Source organism: Branchiostoma lanceolatum, chromosome 14 (genome assembly GCF_035083965.1).
Source record: "Branchiostoma lanceolatum isolate klBraLanc5 chromosome 14, klBraLanc5.hap2, whole genome shotgun sequence".
Taxonomy (NCBI): domain Eukaryota; kingdom Metazoa; phylum Chordata; class Leptocardii; order Amphioxiformes; family Branchiostomatidae; genus Branchiostoma; species Branchiostoma lanceolatum.
In genome coordinates this window covers 1537271-1557948 of record NC_089735.1, presented here as the reverse complement: position 1 = coordinate 1557948, position 20678 = coordinate 1537271, and the positions used below count along the sequence as shown (strand labels likewise).

Here is a 20678-nt window from a genome sequence, read left to right as displayed (position 1 = left end):
GACTGAGAGCGCGGACGGGCGAGGTCCGGCTGCGAGGCGGCGGCGACGGCGTGACGCACAGGGGGCGGGTGGAGGTGCATCACGACGGCACCTGGGGGACCGTCTGCGACGACGATTGGGGGAAGCCTGACGCTGACGTCGTCTGCAGACAGCTGGGATTTTCACGGTGAGTCTTTCCTACATTTCACTATAGTCACTGACTCACTGGCAATGCAACCTATGGGGGAATGCTCTGGGAAGTATCCTGGAGGACTAAACCTGTCACCTCCCCGACATCGCAGGAGGATGAAATTTTCGGGACACCCTGTCATTTGCTACATGAAAATCGATGAAAAGGGCGAATGAGTGCCAATAACGTAAACATTCAGCCTTCCAAAACAGGTATTTTGTGCTACATCTGTACAGCTGTGTATGGGCCTCCCTCGAATCCCTGTCACTGGTCTTTCTGGACACGTCGGACTTGAAAAAAACAAACCAACAGTAGATATGCCTAGTATGTATCCCGGGTGTAACCGGGAGCGGCAGCTTAAGGGTTAATTGTTTGATGAATTGTTTGGCGATGAAAATCTGTAGCGCCGGGGGAATTTGTTGTCCGTCACGAATGGCCTGGGTGTTCTAAGGAAGGCTTACAATGACTTGGCGGATGTTTTCAGCGTCTGATAATAGTTTAGCATGAGTCCTGATCACTACCGCATATCTTTGTACGGCCTGCTATATAATGGATGTTGGCTTGTGTGTCCACTCGTCTGTACGCTTAATAAGGTTAGCTGCGCCTCACCACTGTCGACACGGAGCTTGTAACTATGTTGTTGTACGGACGTCCTTGTCCCTAGTAATTATAGGGATAGTTGACACTGCGTCAAATCAAGTGAGTGGTTCATAATGTCAACATTGTTTACTCTCCAAGCAGAGGAGTGGGTCCGGCAGGTTTTTGACGTGTTTTTAGGCGTTTTTGTCGGGCTTTCTACTTTGTCATGGTTTCTTTCTATCTTTAACCCACAGGTGGGTGTGGGTTAAAGATAGAAAGAAACCATGACAAAGTAGAAAGCTCGACAAAAACGCCTAAAAACACGTCAAAAACCTGCCGGACCCACTCCTCTGCTTGGAGAGTAAACATTGTTAACTCGCACTATCTGTACAGTATACCCTTACTATGTATTATTTCATGTTGCAATTAGCCCTCGGGCAAGAACTTGCAAATAAAATTACTTACTTATCTGGATAATAATGCGGATCAGCCAGATGAAGTAAATGGCTGTAAGTCTATTTACACGAAGCTTTTAGTATGCACCCATCCTGTACCCATCCATGGACATCTAGATCGAGGGATCTAAACCACTTGTTTCAGCCCGTTTTCAGCTTTCCAGGATGTGTAGTGGAAAAGTAGGGAATCTTGTCGCTTTTTCCTCAGCCCTGCTTTCTCTCCCCGAACGGTCTGGTGATATGTGAATGACAACAACACCGAGGTTCCACTTTTCTTTGTTTCTTTATCAAACTTCTCCATTTACAAAACGGAGGGGAGGGGGCAATACATGTGATTAATCACCTCTGCTAGTTGTTTCCTCCTCAAAGAGAAGTGCTACTAAAAGACATCGAAGGCATTGAATGGCAGAAAATTAAATTTACTCAATTGGCAGTCTAAGAGTTCAAGGGACCGAACGTTGACAATATGGAGTTTTGAGACATTGGTAATGTGATACCTTTAACAAGGTTTTCGTGTGAAAATCGGCCTCGTGGTCAGGACAGACTCTACTTCAGGACACGGGCGGCCTCGGTGTGCGAATTAATTCCGCTCAATTAGAAGAGGATAAGAGCTATCTGTTGTCCTTAGTGATTCTGTCATGTATAAATCACTCTAGTGCCTCGTCAACTTCGTAACGCTACAACCTAGCTGTGCAACAACACCATGAAGATGTGTGCTGTAAAAAAGCTGTCAATTTGCTTTAAAAAACTCTATAAATTCCTTTTTTTTATTTTTTGACAGCAACATGTGAGATTTTTCTTTTGAAAATTGTCCTCGGGAGCGAGGCCATATACAGCTTTAGGCGGCCTTGATTTGTATGATGTGAATTCACTCAATAGTCCAGCACAATGCTTCTCGTCCTTGGCAGCTCAGGTCGTTACTCCTTTGTCATGATTGCAGGTTTAGATTTAATCAAATAAGTCTGGACCTTTTCGACGCTTCGGTCTGTTTTCCGCTTCAGTGCACACCGTGTTATTCTCTGTACTTGCCCGCTAAATTAAGTTGACGGTTGTGTCTAATAGTGTAACAACGTGTGACCCGTGAACAGAGTCGAGCCTGCACTCTGCGCAGTTTGATGTAGGTAAGGGTCGTGTGGCGCAACGGCAGAGCGTTCGGCTCTGAACCAAGTGGTCCCGAGTTCGAATCCTACCATGTCACCTATCTGGTGCCCTTGGAAAAGGCGCTATACACGACCTTCCTCACTTCACTCAGGTGTAATTGAGTACGTAGCCCAGGTTAGTGACGTCCCTCGATAGGATGTTAAATGGAGGTCCCGTGTTTGGAGAGAGCCACATCCCACGCACGTTAAAGAACCCACCACACCTTTCGAAAAAAGAGTAGGGGTGTACCGACAACCTTACAGTCGGTTGACCCGATACATGTCAGTAATTGCCGATTCTTCGGCAGATGGACATTACGTCTGTGTGGTTTACAGACGACCTCTCCACCTGTAACAAATGTTCCGGACCAATGGTGGTCAACGTCTTCACTTCGTCACGCCCCTTGCATACTCTCTACCATTTCCCTCTCCAGGCATCAGTCGTAGGGTTTTCAGAACAGACCGTTGACACGGCTCTACGACTGGGCTTTACGTGAAGGCTCTACGAAAGGTGTGTGTGTGTGTGTGTGTGTGTGTGTGAAGGCTCTACAACAATATGTATCGTCACAAAACAGCTGAATTGTGCCTGAAGCTATTGACACGAGGGAAAAATTCGTACTGTTGACAGGATGAGTAGGAAAAATTTTCACTGTTGGCAGGATTTTCACTGTTGGCAGGATTTTCACTGTTGACAGGATGATCCTGTATAAAAAATCGGCACTGTTGACAGGATGATCCTGTGAGGATGACTTCATATTGCGCAGCAGATTCATCAACATGTTGATGCTGGCTGCCTAAACCCAAAGAAGAATACCTAATACCTCCAGCAACTTGCACGACAAATGTGCCCGTGACCACCTCATGGTGGCTGACAGACAACACCGATATCTGTAACAGATGCTCCCGACCCAGAACGGACCTGAACCTGTTATTGAAGGTTCTTCGGTAACCCCAACTGTAAGCAGAAGTCACTAGAGTGCACCATCGGGTCGGTCCAACTAGGGCGCGAGACCCCCCTCCCGTGCACTATGACCCCACTGGATGCTCGACTTCTTCCCTTCGTCACGCCCTCGTTATAGACTCTACCAGACATCACCGAAGCTAGCTTATGCAGTAGTTGGGCTAGCCTGGAGTCCAGTTTTGATAAGCTTAGTCCGCTTGCAACGGTCTCTACCCCGTCAGCAAGATTGGAAGCTATGCGTTTGGGTTAGACTCTACCAGACTAGCTGCGCTAGCTGTCAGTCTACGATCCATACCCCCGTAGCCTGAGAGGCCTGGTGGAGGCTAGGTTTGGGCCACAGTAGGAGAGTGGTTGAAACTTCAGACAGCTTTATACCGAGTGATCAACCATCATCAATCAATGATATATGGTCGCTACCTAGGTGGAAAGGTGATATTACTTCCGTAGTACATAGTGTGGGACACGGCAGCAATCACAAGGTCACCAGTTCATGGATCGGTGTGCGTGCGCGCGCGCGCGCGTGTGTGTGTCTGTGTGTGTGTGTGTGTCTGTGTGTGTGTCTGTGTGTGTGAGTGAGTTACCTAACGTTATGTAGTTTGGGGCACGGCGGCAATCACAAGGTCACCAGTCCATGGATCGGTGCCAACAGATACCGCACGAGAAGCCTGAGGCGTTGTGCGTCCCAACTGTTCTCGCCAATTTGATTAATATCGAGCCATCAATCAATCAGTCAAGCAATCAATCAATCGTATGGTGGCTACAGATTTCTCTCCACGGGATGTTCTATCTTCCGCATGAAACATTACAAAGTTTATTTTGACGAAAACCCTGTGGACACGTTGTGTGTGTGTGTGTGTATGTGTGTGTGTATGTGTGTGTGTGTGTGTGTGTGTGTGTGTGTGTGTGTGTGTGTGTGTGTGTGTGTGTGTGTGTGTGTGTGTGTGTGTGTGTGTGTGTGTGTGAGTTACCTAACGTTATGTAGTTTGGGACATGGCGACTATACCAAGGTTAGCAGTTATGTAGCAGTCCGTGGATCGGTGCGGTAGACACCGCACGAGCAGCCTGAGGCAGCGCACCGCTGAGGTGTCCTACGTCACAATTGTTCGTGTCAAGTCGCTTGTGAAATTCACAAGATTCTCGTCAGAGATTCCTTGACTGCGGCGGCAGGTGAACAATGGGACTGTTCTGTCCTGTCGTGGTGGTGACCTCGTGACGTACTGAAGGTCACATGTGCGTGATTCTATCTACAAGTAGATGTTGGAAGCTAGGGAAGGTCGTAATATATTCTGACTGCCACGTTTTTTTCTGTCAAATGGGATGAGAAGGTCAGAAGAACGGGGAAGAAAGAGAACATTAGAAATGCGATTTTTCACCCCAACATCTGCTTGGATATTGCATTTGACTGACAAGGCAGGAAGGCCCTATTAACAACAGTGAATTTAGCTACATGTATAACTAATGGGGAAAGGCATGCACCCATAACAAATGCCACAAGGGCATCACATTGTAGCAAAAAATGTTGCAACCCATCGGCAAGGACATAGTGTTAATCAGTCCGTACCGAAGAGAACCCCACAGACTACAATGTTGACATCACAGCCAGACTATACCGGCGGTCTCTCCCCTCGCAAGTGCGGCCGGATCGCGAATTTTTCGATGAGAGTCAGGGTGCGCCCTGGCATGATTGGGACGATAACCACTTTCCAAAATTGATTTTTTTCAACACAACCCCCAGAGAAAAACGCAGACATCACCATTGTCTGATAGACGTTTCTTTTGGTTGATAAGAAATCAGCACTCAATTCTGATTGTATTGAATCTATTGATCATAGCCGATATCCTACTCACTTATGCTCTCTTTCTATTGAGGAGATGACCATTGGGCGACCAAAAATCTGATGAAGCTCAAACGAATTTCATTGTTACTGAAAGACGTGCTTTTTGTAAGTCTCGTGTGTTTTGTTGTCTTTCAAATCATACTTTAACACCATGGATCATATTTTAATGGTCAAGACTCATAGCTTATAACAGATCCAATTTTGGTAGGTCCATTCATTTTGTTTCGTATTGCAAGTCTAACATAGGAGGTGCCTCTAATAAGTATGGTAGAGTACTCTGAAATTTAGCCTTTCTGCAATTTACTGTTAATGTTCATGTTGTACAATGCTCTGCAATTTTGTCTTAGGGATGCAATGTTGTACATTTCAGTGTGTGATGCAAGGCCTTACTACCGACTTACTGAGCCAAACTAGACGCCCCATGTCCAACTTTGGGGCGTGTTGTAAATAAGGTCAACTGCAGGTTACTTTAAGAATTAGAGCGTGGAGGAGGTCACGTTCACTGCCAAGGTCACAGGCGCGAATAATATTGACAACCACCTCACACATGTCATAATGATAACCAGCTGGGGCCGGGAACAAAATATTTTGGAAGATTAAGTCTTGTTTCTTGACCTATCAACGGGGTTTGCTGGTCAGTCCCTTGGATTTTGTTTGTTCTCTTTTGTGTTTTTATGGATCCGTATATGCCTAATATTTGTTTCAAACTGTTCCTTCTGCGATCACGAAAGAAGAGAGCTCAGGAGAAGCCACCAAATTCCATCATAATTTCTCCACGTTCATCGACGGAAAGAAAAGCACACTCCTCTTAACATCACAGAACCCACACATAACAGAAAAAGTAGGATCTTTCGTCCTACACTGTTTCAGAAAAGGTCAAACCCAACAGAGACAGCATTTAGACATCATTGACAGTTCCATGACGGACAATCCCAGGGAAGAGTGCCCACTCGTATTTTGGAAAAGGATATTTGTTAAAAACAAACAAAATCACTCGCTGAATGCCATAAGATCCCCTTTAACATATGTTTAACTCGAGTCTCGTAAAAGTGTTTTGGGGAAGATTTTACGTCACGGAAGTAACACATTACAGACTTACGCAACTTGACATGATCACCAGCTGGGCGGACAATACCTGACCTTTGATTTTAACGCACGATTGTTAACAAAATATTTTGGAAGTCTTCTCCTCACAATCTCTTAAATGTCAACGATTCTAAGACTCCTTTCTTGGAAGACTGCTCGGGATGATAAGATTGTGGGGGTGAATCACGCCCAGCTGTTTTACTGTTGTGTTGTGTTGACTGAAGACGCTGTGTTGATGGCTTGTTTTGGATCAAGGACAGAATAATTGTCAAGGACACGCAATCCTAGATATGACGTCATTTTCAATTGAGTTGATAAGACAGTGCGTACAGTCGTGATGACGTCATCATTCTCCTCATATAGCTAACGTCCGGCATTGAAAACTAACGACAGATACCGTTCACAACTATCTCCAAGCAGACGCGCGGGGTCACTGTATGTGTGTCTCACTGTGTGTGTGTTTGCTTTTATGTGTGTATGTGTGTCTGTGGGCTTGCATGTGTGTGTATGTGTGCTTGTATGTGTGTTTGTGTCTGTGTGCCTTTATGTGTGTCTGTGTGCTTGTATGTCTGTGTGTAACGTTATGTGTCTGTGTGCTTGTATGTATGTATGTATGTATGTCTGCCTGTGTGTCTGCGCGCATGTCTGTGTGCTTGTATGTACGTGTGTGTGTAACCGTTTGCTTACGACTATCTACTTACTTCGTAGGTCCTATTTTCTGTGTTGTAATCGGAGAGTCAGTCCCCGATGGCCAAGCCATGTCCCAAATATGTATCCTACTCTAAAAAGGGGCTATGTCGGGAATGCCGCCAAAATGTTACGAGCTGCAAACATGTTAACAAGCCTTCTCGGGGTGCTCGTAAAGAAAAGTGCCCTTGGGGCTCAAGGCCAAGACTTTTTATGTCTTGGCGCCGATTCTATGGTGTTTCTTAAAGCGAATTCTTGTCCCGAGGTGTACGTTTCACCTTTTACCGATAGGCCCCGGTCGCCTTTGATGCGACAGCAAATTGAAGACTTTCTTGGGGCCATCTTTGATGATGTGTCGTCCAAAATTGTTGTGACGGAAAGAATGCGTACATTGCTGTAGATCATCATCGCATCGACGGTTTGGTCTTGCTGAAAGTCTTAAGACAAAGATATCGTAAGACGAATGTGGCCTTGATCAAGCCCCCTTTACTAGGCGATTTGAAGTAAGAATTTCGGAAGTCAGCCCTACAGGTGTGAGTCTTGGGTCAATGAGTAGATTTTACGTGCTTTGTTCGATTCATAGCTTGTTGAGTCGTTCACTAGTTCTTGAGACAGACCCCCCTTTCCCAAAGCTAACTGTCGGCCGTCGGGACACGGGAGGCCTGCCCCCGTAGGGCTACCTGCCGGTGTTCCGTGTCGGGAAACGCAAGGCCTTCCCCCATAGCGTGACCTGTCTCCCGTCGGGACACGGGAGGCCTGCCCCCATAGGGCTAGCTGCCGACGTTCGGTGTCGGAGCACGTGAGGCCTGCCCCCGTAGCGTTACCTGTCGGCCATCGGGACACGTGAGGCCTATCTCCGCAGGGCTAGCTGCCGACGTTCGGTGTCGGAGCACGTGAGGCCTGCCCCCGTAGGGCTAAATGTCGACATTCGGTGTCGAGAACACGTGAGGCCTGCCCCCGTAGCGTTACCTGTCGGCTATCGGGACACGTGAGGCCTACCCCCGCAGGGCTACCTGTCCTACCTGCCGACCCTCGGTGTCGGGACACGCGAGGCCTACCCCCGTAGGGCTACCTAAGACCTTGCGGTGTCGGGACACGCGCGGTGCGACCCCGTAGCGATGATTTACAGCTCGCGGGTCGTCACGGCAATTTGCACCGCGGATTGCGCCGGTCGTCCCCCGTCCAACCTGGCGCTGACCTCCGCCCTCCGGACATATGGGGCAGGTAAAGGGGCTGACCCGGGGCAGACTGTTGCCGTGTTAGTCATTTTAGGTGTCGGACATCATTACTCAATCGCCAGGATAACCTCCAAGCCAGGGCCTGCTCCAAGCAGATCTTCAGTTCCCTTCAGGCGGGCAATCCACCCAACGACTTCCTTTCAAACTGCAGGTTGTACGTGTTGTCATTGTCACACGGATCCATGTAATATTGTCATTGTGAGTCTGATTGAGGTGCACTGCTGTACTGCATTGCCATACTGTCTAGGTAGTATCGTTTATGCCACGTTCTTTGGAGATCCTATGAGGGAGCCTCAAGCTCCTCCCGGGACGTCGAGGGCCTTGAGTCACAGCACTGGTAGATTTTGTTCTGTAGCAATGGTCGTTTTCACAGAGTGGGTAGCTAACCCCACGTCCAACCCTCACCCCTTTGCGACTATCCAATCTCCACTCACCACGCTTATCGAAAAAAGATGGGGGTGTTTGCACCAGCACTTCACCTTTGCCTGTTGGACTAGAATATAGCCTGGGTGCCAGACTGTGTTCAGGGCCAACAGGATGGCGTCCAGGCTAGTTAAAGTCTTCAATGTATAACAGCAACGTCCCCAACACAATTAACGGTCCACCCCTGTGAGCCTATCCTCCTCCCCTGTCCTGCCCGAACATTACCGACTCTCCCCGACAGGACCAGACGGAGCCACACGGGCGGGAAAGTCCTAATTGTTCTGATGACGGACTTTGTTTCATACAGTGGGAAGTAAAGAGCGTGGAAAAGGTCTTTAGGCCAAACTAATTCGATTTCATGGTTGAAATCATCTGGGGAGCGAAGATATGATGACACAGTGGGAGATAAAAACGGACGAACTCACAAACAATTAAACAAACAAAGATCATCCGTAAAGACACGTGTCAATAAAGTTACGTAACTCTCGTGAGTATATGTTCGGAAGTGATTGATCTTGAAGAAGAAGAAGAAGGCGACAGTGGTCGTTGAAAATTTGATCCGTGAAAGCCTTTTTAGTGTTGGAAGAAAGTTTAGCATTGTATTAAATAGATCAAACAAAGTTAGCTCAAAGCTTTGAAGATCTTTGAAGTTACAATGGACCTTTTAAGACATACATTGTTTACTTTTGACAATGTCGTTACAATTATCTTCCCCATTTTGAGATCGTTTTAGTAGAGTCTAACAGTTTTTATGACGTAAAACAATTTCCTGACCGACTTGTGGCTTCGGATAATCAGTTGTGAACCAGCCTGTCAAAAGAAACTCTATTTTTCGGGCAACACCCAAATCAATGTTTGTGTGTGGATGCCATCTATGGAACATGTCTTATTTCTGTGCTGTGCATGGATTTGTTATACAGAAGTTCGACATATATAGGCTTATAATCCCTTAGAAAGGGCGTAGAGTTACATTGTCGAGACGCGATAATAGCTTCAAAGGTCTTAGATGGAACCGATAGGGCCAACACCATGCAACTGGCGGCCGGACTAAAAACATCTGTTTAAACCTGATCGTGTGTCCCAGAAAATATTCCGCGGTCTATTCAGCAACAGAAAGACCAAAGGTAACTGAATGATTCACACATACAGGTACGAATATAAGCTGTTGAGAATAGTTATGAAACATAACCTCCAGGCAGATCTAGACTACCCTGTAGGCTTCGGGTGGCACTATGGACACTCTACTGGCCTATATGTCCTACATATGACGATTCTGGGCATGTGATGTCTTTAATATGTGCGTCTGCTCTGTAATAGAGGCTTATTGGTTGTACAAAGACATCAACGGCCAAGGACTGTGGCCTTGGCGGCCGGCAGTTACAACACAAGCTGCGGTGTAGCATTTACGTACGGTATTGGTAAATTTACACAATTCTGATCGTTCGTGGAAACGAAATTGCAGCAGGGGCGGGACGGTGGTAACAGTGACAATGCGTCGTAGCTGGGGAGAGTGAGTGTGAACTGGTCGCCCAGGTATTCCTGCGCCGGGATACCGCTGTTCACAGAAGATCCTGGGGGGAAGCTGAGGTCCACGACCACCCTGCGTTTTTCTGAGTCTCGCTTGGGGACTGTTTGTAGAGGCGAACAAGCGAAGCGCTCGAATGGGGTGTCAATTGCAAGGGAGGCGAGCCGGCCGCACGAGGCGGCGGATTTCGCGTTGTGAGCGTGGCACGAGCGGAGGTCAGAGGTCGCTTCCTCCAGCATTATTCCCTACGATTGGTCCAGACCAATCCTACTATGATTCTAGTTGGAGATCTGTTTGGAGATGCAAAGGGGAAGCTGTTCAACAGGTCTAAAAAAGGCTACTAGTGTGGTATCCAAAGCTATTATGATTTTTCTTATAGGGTCTCTTCCGTCCTCTTTCGTAAATACGACGAATGAGACTCGGCAGCTATAGTGTAAATGCAGAAATGTTTGCGGTGGTTTTATGTTCGCGGTTTTCGCGGTAAGCTGTTCGCCGCGAACTTACAACCATCGCAAAATGTTTGGCCCTCCTACCCCCTTGTCCACTATTGTCTCAAACTTGCAACCACCGCGAACACTCCATTCTTTCCCAACCGCGAAATTAAAACCACGCGAACTTAAATGCATTTACAGGAATAGGTTTGGATACTGGGCTAAACGGCTACTGCAAAAGGCTTGCCCTGGTAATCCCAAGAAGACTCGTCTGTCCGAAGAACAGATGCTCTGAGACATTGGTCAGGTGGAGACACCTGAGACGGAGTTTGATAAGGACGGTTGTCCGGTAATTATGGAGAAAACCTGTGTCAACACTGACTCATCTGTAGAACGACTGGGGCAAAGATTACTGTTTAATTGGAACCAGTCGGGTCGACCCCTGGACAACAGAGAGGCCATTCAGACTGCCCAGCCCACCGAAGGCATCCCGGGATCTCCTCGGTACAGGGAGTGTTGTCTGCCCGCCCAGATCAATTAGCGCACTCCGGGGGATTTCACGGGGTGGGATTCAGTTACCTGTAGTTTGAAATATTAGTCTGGGTGCCAGACTGTTCCCAGGGTCTGCACCTAACTCAGCATCAGGGGGGCCTGTTGTAGAATTTCTTCGGGGACATGTTGGCCCTAGCCTGACTAAATCGCGCTCCTAGCGGCCGGGCCGACTGTAAGATCCTGTAACTATAAACTCCGCCAGCGAGAGCTTGTGTAAACACAGGCTAATGTTGGCCCTGGAGCCGAGAGCCTGTGGCCTGAGTACCAGCCTCCGTAGTGACCGCTGGCTCAAAAAAATTCGCTTGCTAGCCACGGTGATTTTTTTTGAGCCAGCGGTCACTACGGAGGCTGGTACTCAGGCTAGAGAGCCTGTTTAGGCCCTGGAAACTGTCTGGCACCCAGGCTATCATGCACACGACGTGGGCAGTATGGGCCGGCGATCTCCCCTCCCGTGCGGTGTTATCGTCTGATTATGACTGTGTAAATGTTTAGGGAGGCGAACAGCAGGTGGGCTGTGGTGGAAATAACACATCTGCTGTGTTCTAACCTCAAGTCGCACTGTATTAGTGTAGGTTAGTCTGGGTGCCATCCAATTACGACCGGGGCTCCCACACTCGCTACCCTGAAAAAAGGAGCGAGTGTAGGAGCCCCGGTAGTAATCTGATGGCACCCGGCCAGGCTAAGTGCATTCGTCTTCATTGTATTGATTGCCTTGTTATTGTTGCCATACATTATGCCATGTACAATTGTCGAGCAATAAAGTTCATCATCTTCTTTAGTCTTTTACGTCCTGTAGGACGATGTGTTCAGCGCCGATGATGACGACCGCGGGCCGAGGCGTGCTACAGGTAGCCTGGTATCCAGCTGCCGAGTCTCCTCTCTATGATATGTCTGGGTACCAGGCTATGGCCTATGCTACAGGTGCCACAAATGAATTTCGTTGTCGCTCTTATAATCATCATCTAAGGCCCGCTTTACACCGACAACAGTTAAATGGTCGTGCGACTGTTGTTGTCTGCGACGTCGCCGGCGACGGTAATTTTTCTTCGGCTGACGCATGGTTCATAAATTCTAGCTCTACGTCTTTGTCAGACTCTTAGATCAGATCATTTTGCAAGTTTTTGACACAAACTGTGTTGGTAAAGCTTGTGCCGCCAAGCAAGGGGAATGATCTGGGCGAGGTCCTCCCAATCTGTTCCGATGTGTTGAACAGTTTCAAGTCGCGCGTGCAAACGTCGAAGAAGCGAAGCTCTGGACACTGCCTTTCGCGTTGGACATCTTTATACATTAGTCATAAATATGAATCTAAAACATTTTGAAAGCTCACATGTAGAGCAAATATTCGTCAGGAGAACACAGTTTCTCTGCAGCTAGCTTAAAGTTGCATGTCGTTGGTCTACGTTTAGAAAGGAATAAGAAAGTTCAAAGTAGCAACAAAGGAAGCTGCAAGGACGACCAACCTTTTAAATCACTTCTTTCTAAGGTCATTGACCGCAGCATTTGTAAACCGAACAATGGTCAGCCTTCTTGAATTATGTTTTTATGTGTATGTACTCGTACCGATCTAATACGAGCGTCACTGTAAAACTCTTTATACTTTTGCAGTTTGCTTACCTTTATCAGCTCTCCCCTTACTTGTTTTGGGTCAGATGATTCAGAAAAAGAGTCTTTTATTGTGCTTCATGGATGTTTTTTCTGCAGCATTGTGTGTGATTTCTGTCCTTGTGTTGTGAAGCCTGGGGAAACCATTTATCATTCTCACAGCGTGAGAACCTTATCAGTGAGATTTATACCAGTGATAAGGTGTGATAATGGGGATAATTTCTCGTGCCGCGGGCGCCTTGTGTGAGTGTCATTCGTCCTTCCAGTACAACATAATAGCGCGCATAAAGACTGCATTGTGCTGAGTTTTACATGGCAATGGCGCACGATAACAGAAACTAACGATGTTGTCGGTGGGCTGGATCGTAAAAGGGCCCGGCGGTCGTCGGGAGGACTTCCCGGGAGGCCCGAAGAGAATCCAGCCAGTGTCCGCGGGTAAAAGAGGAAATGTTGGTTCTTCCGACAGGTAGGCGATCTTGGGACTCCGAGGGCCAAAAGAATTCATCATTCGTGCGACATGGAAACCTTATCAGCAAGATTTGTATCTCTGATGAGATGGTAATGATGGACATAATTTCTTGTGCTCCAGGCGACTTGCGCCATCCCAGCACTGCATAATGGTACCCATTTAGACAGTATTGTACTGCAGATGAACACGCTAATACAAGAAGACGTGTCCCACATGGGAATGTTAGGCTAGGGGTGCTTGATTGTATGTATTACATCACTGCGCGCATTAATTTTGGCCAATTTGCAAAGACTGAAAAAGGTTTTTAGCTTTCAGCCCATGAATAGTGCATTGTCCTGTTTACATCCCAATTAAGGTATAATAAGCTAATGATGGAAAATTGTCTCATACGGGCTTGTGAGGCCATGTGGTCGTGATTGTATGAATTCCATGTATGCGCGCACTGACTTTTGCCATGATTTAAAGAGTAACAGAGAGGGGAGAGAGAGAGAGAGAGAGAGAGAGAGAGAGAGAGAGAGAGAGAGAGAGAGAGAGAGAGAGAAAGAGAGAGACAAAGGAATGTAGCACATTTGGGTAGATGGACAACGGTAGCACGTTGCAGGAACTACAAATCCAAATATATTACTCTTGACAACATTTGACAACATCTTCCTGTCATCAATGTACCAATAAGTCAACTTTATGTGCTCATTTAAATACCTGAAACTCTGGCTGTCAGAGGAAACCTAATGTCTGTGTTCTGATATACCACAGAAGCCGGGGAGAGTTTCAGCACTGAAATGACACTCACACCAGGCCGTTTAAACAAAGGGTGCAAGTATGACTGTCCTAACATTTAAAAAAGCATTGCCCTTATATTAGATGAAATCACCGTCCTATACTGTCAAGAATCTCTAGCTGTCAAAGTAAACTGGATTCTGTGCTCTGATACTAGTATACTACTAAATCCCCCGGGGCTAGTGTCAGCACGGAAATGAAACGTACACCCGGCCGTTTAAACTAAGGACTAGTACTGTCCAAAGTATTGTCTTCAGTGTAGATGATCGCCATCCTATTCTGACTTGAAATAACAATTTTGAAAAAATGAACTCAGCTGTCAGATTAATCCGAATTCCTGTGTTCTGATATATCACAGGGCCCGGGGCGAGTTTCGGCACACTGGGACTCGGGCTGGTTTTATCGTCTGATTTTTACGTCGTCAGCTATTCCCGAATCTTAATGAGTTCCCTGGGGCGTCTCAAGACGGAGAGAATGTCAGATAAGACGTCTTGTGTGGAAAGAAGGGTTGAAACTGATATGGCTTCATAATATCAACTACTTGTATCACGACATATTTTTTTATTTCTTTTTTTATTACATGACATTTGATTACAGGACTTGAAGACGGCATGCTCAAGCTGGTGGCTTATGTTAGTATCGCGTCATCGAAACAACGGATATAACAAAATACAATCAAACAGATACAAAAAAAAAACAAATATTGAAACCAAAGCCACGACATATTGTAGATTGAGACTCGTAAGCAAACGCGATAGTGGACTCTTCACGAGATACATTCAAACGGAAGTTAGTGTTAGATGATGACCTATTGAGGCATTAAATAGCCAGCTGCGTGCCTGCAAAGCTGGTGTGTTACGCCAAAGGGAAATTTTACCGATTATCCAATTCAGATTCCATTGATAGCAGGATGGGAGAAGGCAAAACAAGCAAACAAACAAAGACTCGGAGACTCTCATTTGTTGTTCAACCACCCTATGCATGGCAGGTGTCGCCCCCGTAAACAAACATGTAGCCGTTAGCACCTTGTTGCGATTACCTTGTCTAACAACATACTTTCACTTTCTAAGAAAGGTTCCTTGCAGGTTGTTTGTGTTTTCATCTAGGTCTGCATCAAGCTATGATTACAAAAGTGTTTTAAAACCAAATAAGCAAGTTACATTTGACAGCCCATAGAGATTGTATACCACAAAATCAAAGGGCCTTTACATATCTGGAACACAAAATCAGACAGTTGCATCTTGTATGTAAGTCCGGATGCAGTGAAAGCATGGCCTAAGTACTAAAGTAGCCCCGTACATTAGCAGAACTGTAATCATAATATAGCCGGATTTCCTGAAGGGCACCAAATCACCTACAATTATGGCGTTAGAGGTGATCTTCTTAGATACGTGTGTCGGATTGTGATACAAAAGAGTTGCCCAACTTGGAATTCTGCAGTCGCTACTTGGCCTCTGCCCTGCCCTGCCCTACTCTACCGTAGTCTACGTTCGTGCTACATTTTATCAAAGCTGAGCTTTCACTTCTGACAATCCTGCCATCATTTCATAGATCACATCGCTTCCAGACCCCTCCCGTGAATTCAAACAAACATCTCGGTTACACACTGTGAAGTGTTTAGACTATCCATCAGCAACTAGCCCGCGTTACACAATCTCTCACTGTCGGGGCTGACAGGGCCCCCTTCCCCGTGGCTCGTCAGCCTCAACGCCAGCCGCCAACGCTGTACCCGCTCACTTCTAGCACCTACCTTGTCTTAATGTACAGCGGGTACAGTGTTCACGACTGGGTTTGAGGCTAGAGTGATGGGGCCCGAACCTGCCCCACTTTGCCCTGACGTCAAAAGCTATCTGCCAGCCAAATGTCGAGACCACAACATGTCCAAGACAAGAGATACATTGAAAAGATCGCTATGATAGAAGTTTCGCATCAATTATGTCATTGGTGTACCGTATGGGAAAAACTGTCCAAAGGTTTCACACACTTCGCACTAAGACATCATATAGAGTCTATATGATGTATTAGTGCTAAGTGTGTGTAACCTTTGGACAAAGAGACTAGAAGCGCGTTACTCGGGCTACCCGGCACCATTCACAGGTGGTTCTCCCGAGTGGTGTCTGTCTGCCCGTCCCGTGATAGACAGGCGCACAATGCGAGGCGCCACAGTGATTACAGGGTTGTTGTATCCAGAAACCGCTCCTATCTAGAAACCGCTCCGGAGCACTTTCTGGATAGCCAGAACACGTCCCAAGCCAAGGGTGCAGGTTTTGGATATCCAGGATGTGCTCCAGGCGGAGCACGTTTGGGATAGCCAAGGGTGTCTATCCAGATCGTGCTCTTGGGGGAGGAGCTTCGTGTTTTAAAGGCGGAGACTATCTTGCATGTGATTATCGTAGCCAGAAGACAACCTTGGTTATTCCAAACACGTCCCAAGCCAAGAGTGCAGCTTTGGGATAACCAAGGGTGTCTATCCAGGATGTGCTCTGTGTCACTTCCGGGTTAGGTTTATCGTCGATACTTTAAATTGAGCAAAACAGTTTTCAAAACCAAACTATTATTAGGGAGTCCACGGGTCAGTCTAATTTCTCCCACATTACTGTGTAGAATTTTAGTATCAACGGTTGCAAGAAAAACAGTGGACATCGTCCGCCGTGATTCAGCGCGAATCAAATAATGGAAACCCGGGCGTAAACAATCACTGCGGGCGGTCGTCAGCAGAAGAGCGGATTCTGGATATCCAGAAACGTCGCCATTTGCCGACATATTGGGATAGTCAGCAGAAGAGCGGATTCTGGATATCCAGAAACGTCGCCATTTGCCGACATATTGGGATAGTCAGCAGAAGAGCGGATTCTGGATATCCAGAAACGTCGCCATTTGCCGACATATTGGGATAGCAACTGTGTGTCTATCCAGGATGCGCTCTGTGTTACTTCCGGGTTAGGTTTATCGTCGATACTTTAAATTGAGTAAAGCAGTTTGCAAAACCAAACTTTTATTAGGGAGTCCATGGGTCAGTCTATCTCCCACATTATGTGTGGAATTTTAGGATCGACGGTTGCGAGAAAAGCAGTGGACATCGTTCGCTGTGATTCAGCGGAGTAGCAGTATGTTTCAACATGTCTCGCAAAGTCGAACCAAATATGGAACCCGGGCGTAAACAATCACAGCTAGCGGTCGTTAACACGAACACGGATCATGGATATGCAGGAATGCGAACCAAATATGGAAACCTTGGCGTGAATGATTACTGATGGTGGTCCTGTCAATCACCATGATTGACTGCACCCTTGTACCAACCAGCGCGCATGGCTACACCGGAAGGAGCGCATTCTGGCTATCCAGAAGTGTCGCCATGTGAAGACAAATCTGATGGGAGACAACTCTGGATACGGCAGGGTAGCTCCGGGGAGAGCCAAACATTAGACTGTTGGACTCTTTCCTTAATTAACTAGCAGTTGGCTGACAATGGTTAGCAGATGGTACAATATACGCGTTCCCACAACAGCATACTTAACTTGGGCTATGAACACATTATTTACTCTCTCCTGTGCCATTCTACATCTTTACATCATTACAAGTGCCCTATAGTAGTGCTCAAGTACATACGATGCCATTGTCTTTCGAGACAGACGGCTGCCATAAAAAATAGAGCAATATTCAGCTGTTAAATCATCATTTATACATACTTGTTAGATAGTTAAGGGAGACATCGTCTTCGTAAGCATTCAACTAGATAAGATGCCAACCGTAAATGTTTGCTTATGCTACGGTCACATGTCCAAACCGGGGCCCGGCCGGGATGTTTGCGGGAACGGAAATGTAAGATGTGTGTTAAGAAATATACACAAGTTATACTCATGATTGATATTTTGTATGTTTGTGCGCTTTGCTGTCTTTTATGCCATAATTTTCGTTCCCGCATACTGCCCGACCGGGCCCCGGTTTGGATATGTGACCGTAGCATTAAGTCCCTCCCCTACAATACATGAAAGCGTCTGTCATCTTTTCATCATTATTTTGGTGTGTCTTTAACTCATGACTGAATTACGATTCGAACGTTGACCTTCTAATCCAGACATACGCACACTAATGTGACCTTTCATTCCCAAATCGACCTCGGACGGACGATTATAAGTGCCTACAAAGGACACATGTCCACGTGACATGTCACAGCGATCTTGTCAAAAATTCATTTGTACGTCTGTAACAAAACAAGCCTAATGTTCTAAAGGAATGATTAATAGTTAGACCACATCTTCTTTGACCTGTAATGTACATGCCCACAGGCTCTGCTATCAGTCAGGCAGTACACACAGGTGAGCATCGGCAGGGAAGAGATGGGGGCCGATTAGGCAGTTGAAATTGATAGCATACAAACATACACATAACGTTATATATACACACACACAAACTCAACCACACACACACACACGCTCTACGCTAAATTCGGAGGGCCGGCTACGTAATACGCTAAATTCAGAAAGCCTCCCTACGCACACTCACACGTGCACACACACACACACACACACACACACGCGAGCACAGTCATATACATATACACATAACATCTCAGAAAAATGTGTGAGAAAAGCATAGTGCACTATCAAAGAACGATGCGATCTGTCCTAAGGATAATCATATCAGTATCTATCACAAGCGTACGACATTCCGCGTGAGCCAACAAAACGTGCCAGTGTTGCCCCTGGGCGTCGCCTGTCTCTGCGGTGCCACGTGTTTTGGGGAGAGGGCAGGGGTTCAAGGGGACGGGCAGGAGTTTTTGTTGCGAGCTTAAGCTTATCTAGATCGTCTCCCTGTGGAATAATGACGGATTGGGGAAAATACATTTGACATGTTTGATTGTAGTATCTCGTTTAGAGGTTAGTGAGAGAGTCTCGTGTGAATAGAGTGTTCCGTGTTCTGTGATCGGCGCTACTATTAAAGAACTGACTGTGGTAGAGTCACTTTCTTTCCCTAAACATGCTTGCCCATGTGCAAGTACTGCACATATAGAACGGGTCAGACGTAGAACGGGTTTAACGTTGGGAACGAGAGCATGACGACGCTGTCCGACTGCCTTAACGTCTGACTGTTTCAAAATTTTATCCAGTTACTTGAGTAACTATTTTTAATGTGTATATGTATTATGTCAGCTACTCTCACACCGATGAAATCTCATGCTAGTGTACATTTCTGTTCACAGGGGGTCTCTAAAAGCCACGAACCGGTCTGCGTTCGGGTCGGGCGGGCTGAAGTTCTTGCTTGACGACGTCGCTACAGTTTTAGCTACAATGTGTATATATGTATTATGTCAGCGACTCACACCGATGAAATTTCATGCTAGTGTACATTTCTGATCACAGGGGGTCTCTAAAGGCCACGAACCGGTCTGCGTTCGGGTCGGGCGGGCTGAAGTTCTTGCTTGACGACGTCGCGTGCTCGGGAGACGAGGGCTCGCTGTCCGACTGCCGCCATAGCGGCTGGGGGGACCACAACTGCCGCGAGAACGAGGCTGCGGGCGTCATCTGCGCCACAAAGGATGGTGGGTAGTCACGTGATCATGCGCAAGGGATCATGGGCACAATATAATCCGCCATTTTAGATACTAAGTAAAGCAATAATGACTTATCGCTCTTGTGCGTATTATGAAATTGAGACTATTGTTTCTTATTATGTATTGTTAAAAATTTAGTCACACTGGCAGTGCAAGGGAATGACTTTAATTATCCTCCAAGTAGAGGTTACGGTCGAGGGGGCTAGAAGAGATTTTTAATGTAACAGAAGGGAGACGTTAAAAATCGCGACCAAACCTAGCCCCCTAGGCCCTCGGCCGAAAGCTCTGCTTACAGAGTAGACTTAATGGTATAATGCCTTGGCATGAAAAAAGTTCCAATCTACCTTCTTGGTATCATCAATCTATATCATCAAACTGATTTATTCATCTATTGACTAATAGATTGATGATTGGTTTCTGAATCAACTAGGTGACGGTCAGGAGTGCGACTTGAACGAGAACGGGTTTTACGTTGGGAACGAGAACATGACGACGATTGGCGGAGAGTGCCTCAGCTGGCACAGTCTCGTCAGCACGGGGAAGTTCCCGGATGAGGCTGGGCTCGGGGACCACAATTTCTGCAGGTGGGTTCATATTGAATTCAATAGGGCTCAAATTACTGGGTGCATGTGCACCCAAAATTGGACCTGTGACTCTTTGGCTGTGGGTGCACCGGTGCACCTAGATATTTTGGTAGGCCATAAGGTAAATGTACTATTGTACACTAGAATACAGAATGTTCTTGTAATCTAAGTATCAGAAAGAGCAATATGACATTGGTTGTACTTTCTTTGATGCATTGTTTGCTAGAAACTTTGAAGTTAGTCACAGAATTTAAGACTGAAGGAAGATGTGATTGAAGAGCGAGGAAAAACAAATTGCTTCAAAATATCGCAGCCAGCGTTGTATACTAGAACGCTGTTAAAGCGCCCCCTGCTTATCATTTTCTAAACTGCAACTAGAAATAACTGCGCGGAAGTTTTCAATCATGGAGCAATCTTGAAGCAGGTTTTTAGGGGCAGAATCGTGACGATTTCTGTTTGGGCCTAAGGTCTGAAAACTCGACCCTCAAGACCACAATGTTTACTCTCCAGCCATTATGGTCTCCCACTGAAATATTTGCCTTCGTCATACTTAGAAAGCTAGTGTCGTATTTGTCTCACCCTTTCACCAATACAATGGGATAATCGCCA

At 46.5% G+C, this 20678-nt stretch overlaps 1 protein-coding gene across 1 annotated transcript in view; it reads left to right on the top strand.

Annotated features, from left to right (window-relative positions):
- Nucleotides 1-20678, top strand: part of LOC136448660 (deleted in malignant brain tumors 1 protein-like) — a 73982-nt gene continuing 53304 nt past the window's right edge. The window contains exons 1-3 of the mRNA XM_066448300.1: nt 1-166; nt 19295-19473; nt 19916-20069. Of these exons, the coding sequence (XP_066304397.1) occupies nt 19972-20069 (98 nt within the window). The 5' untranslated portion in view covers nt 1-166; nt 19295-19473; nt 19916-19971. The remainder of the gene's footprint in view (nt 167-19294; nt 19474-19915; nt 20070-20678) is intronic.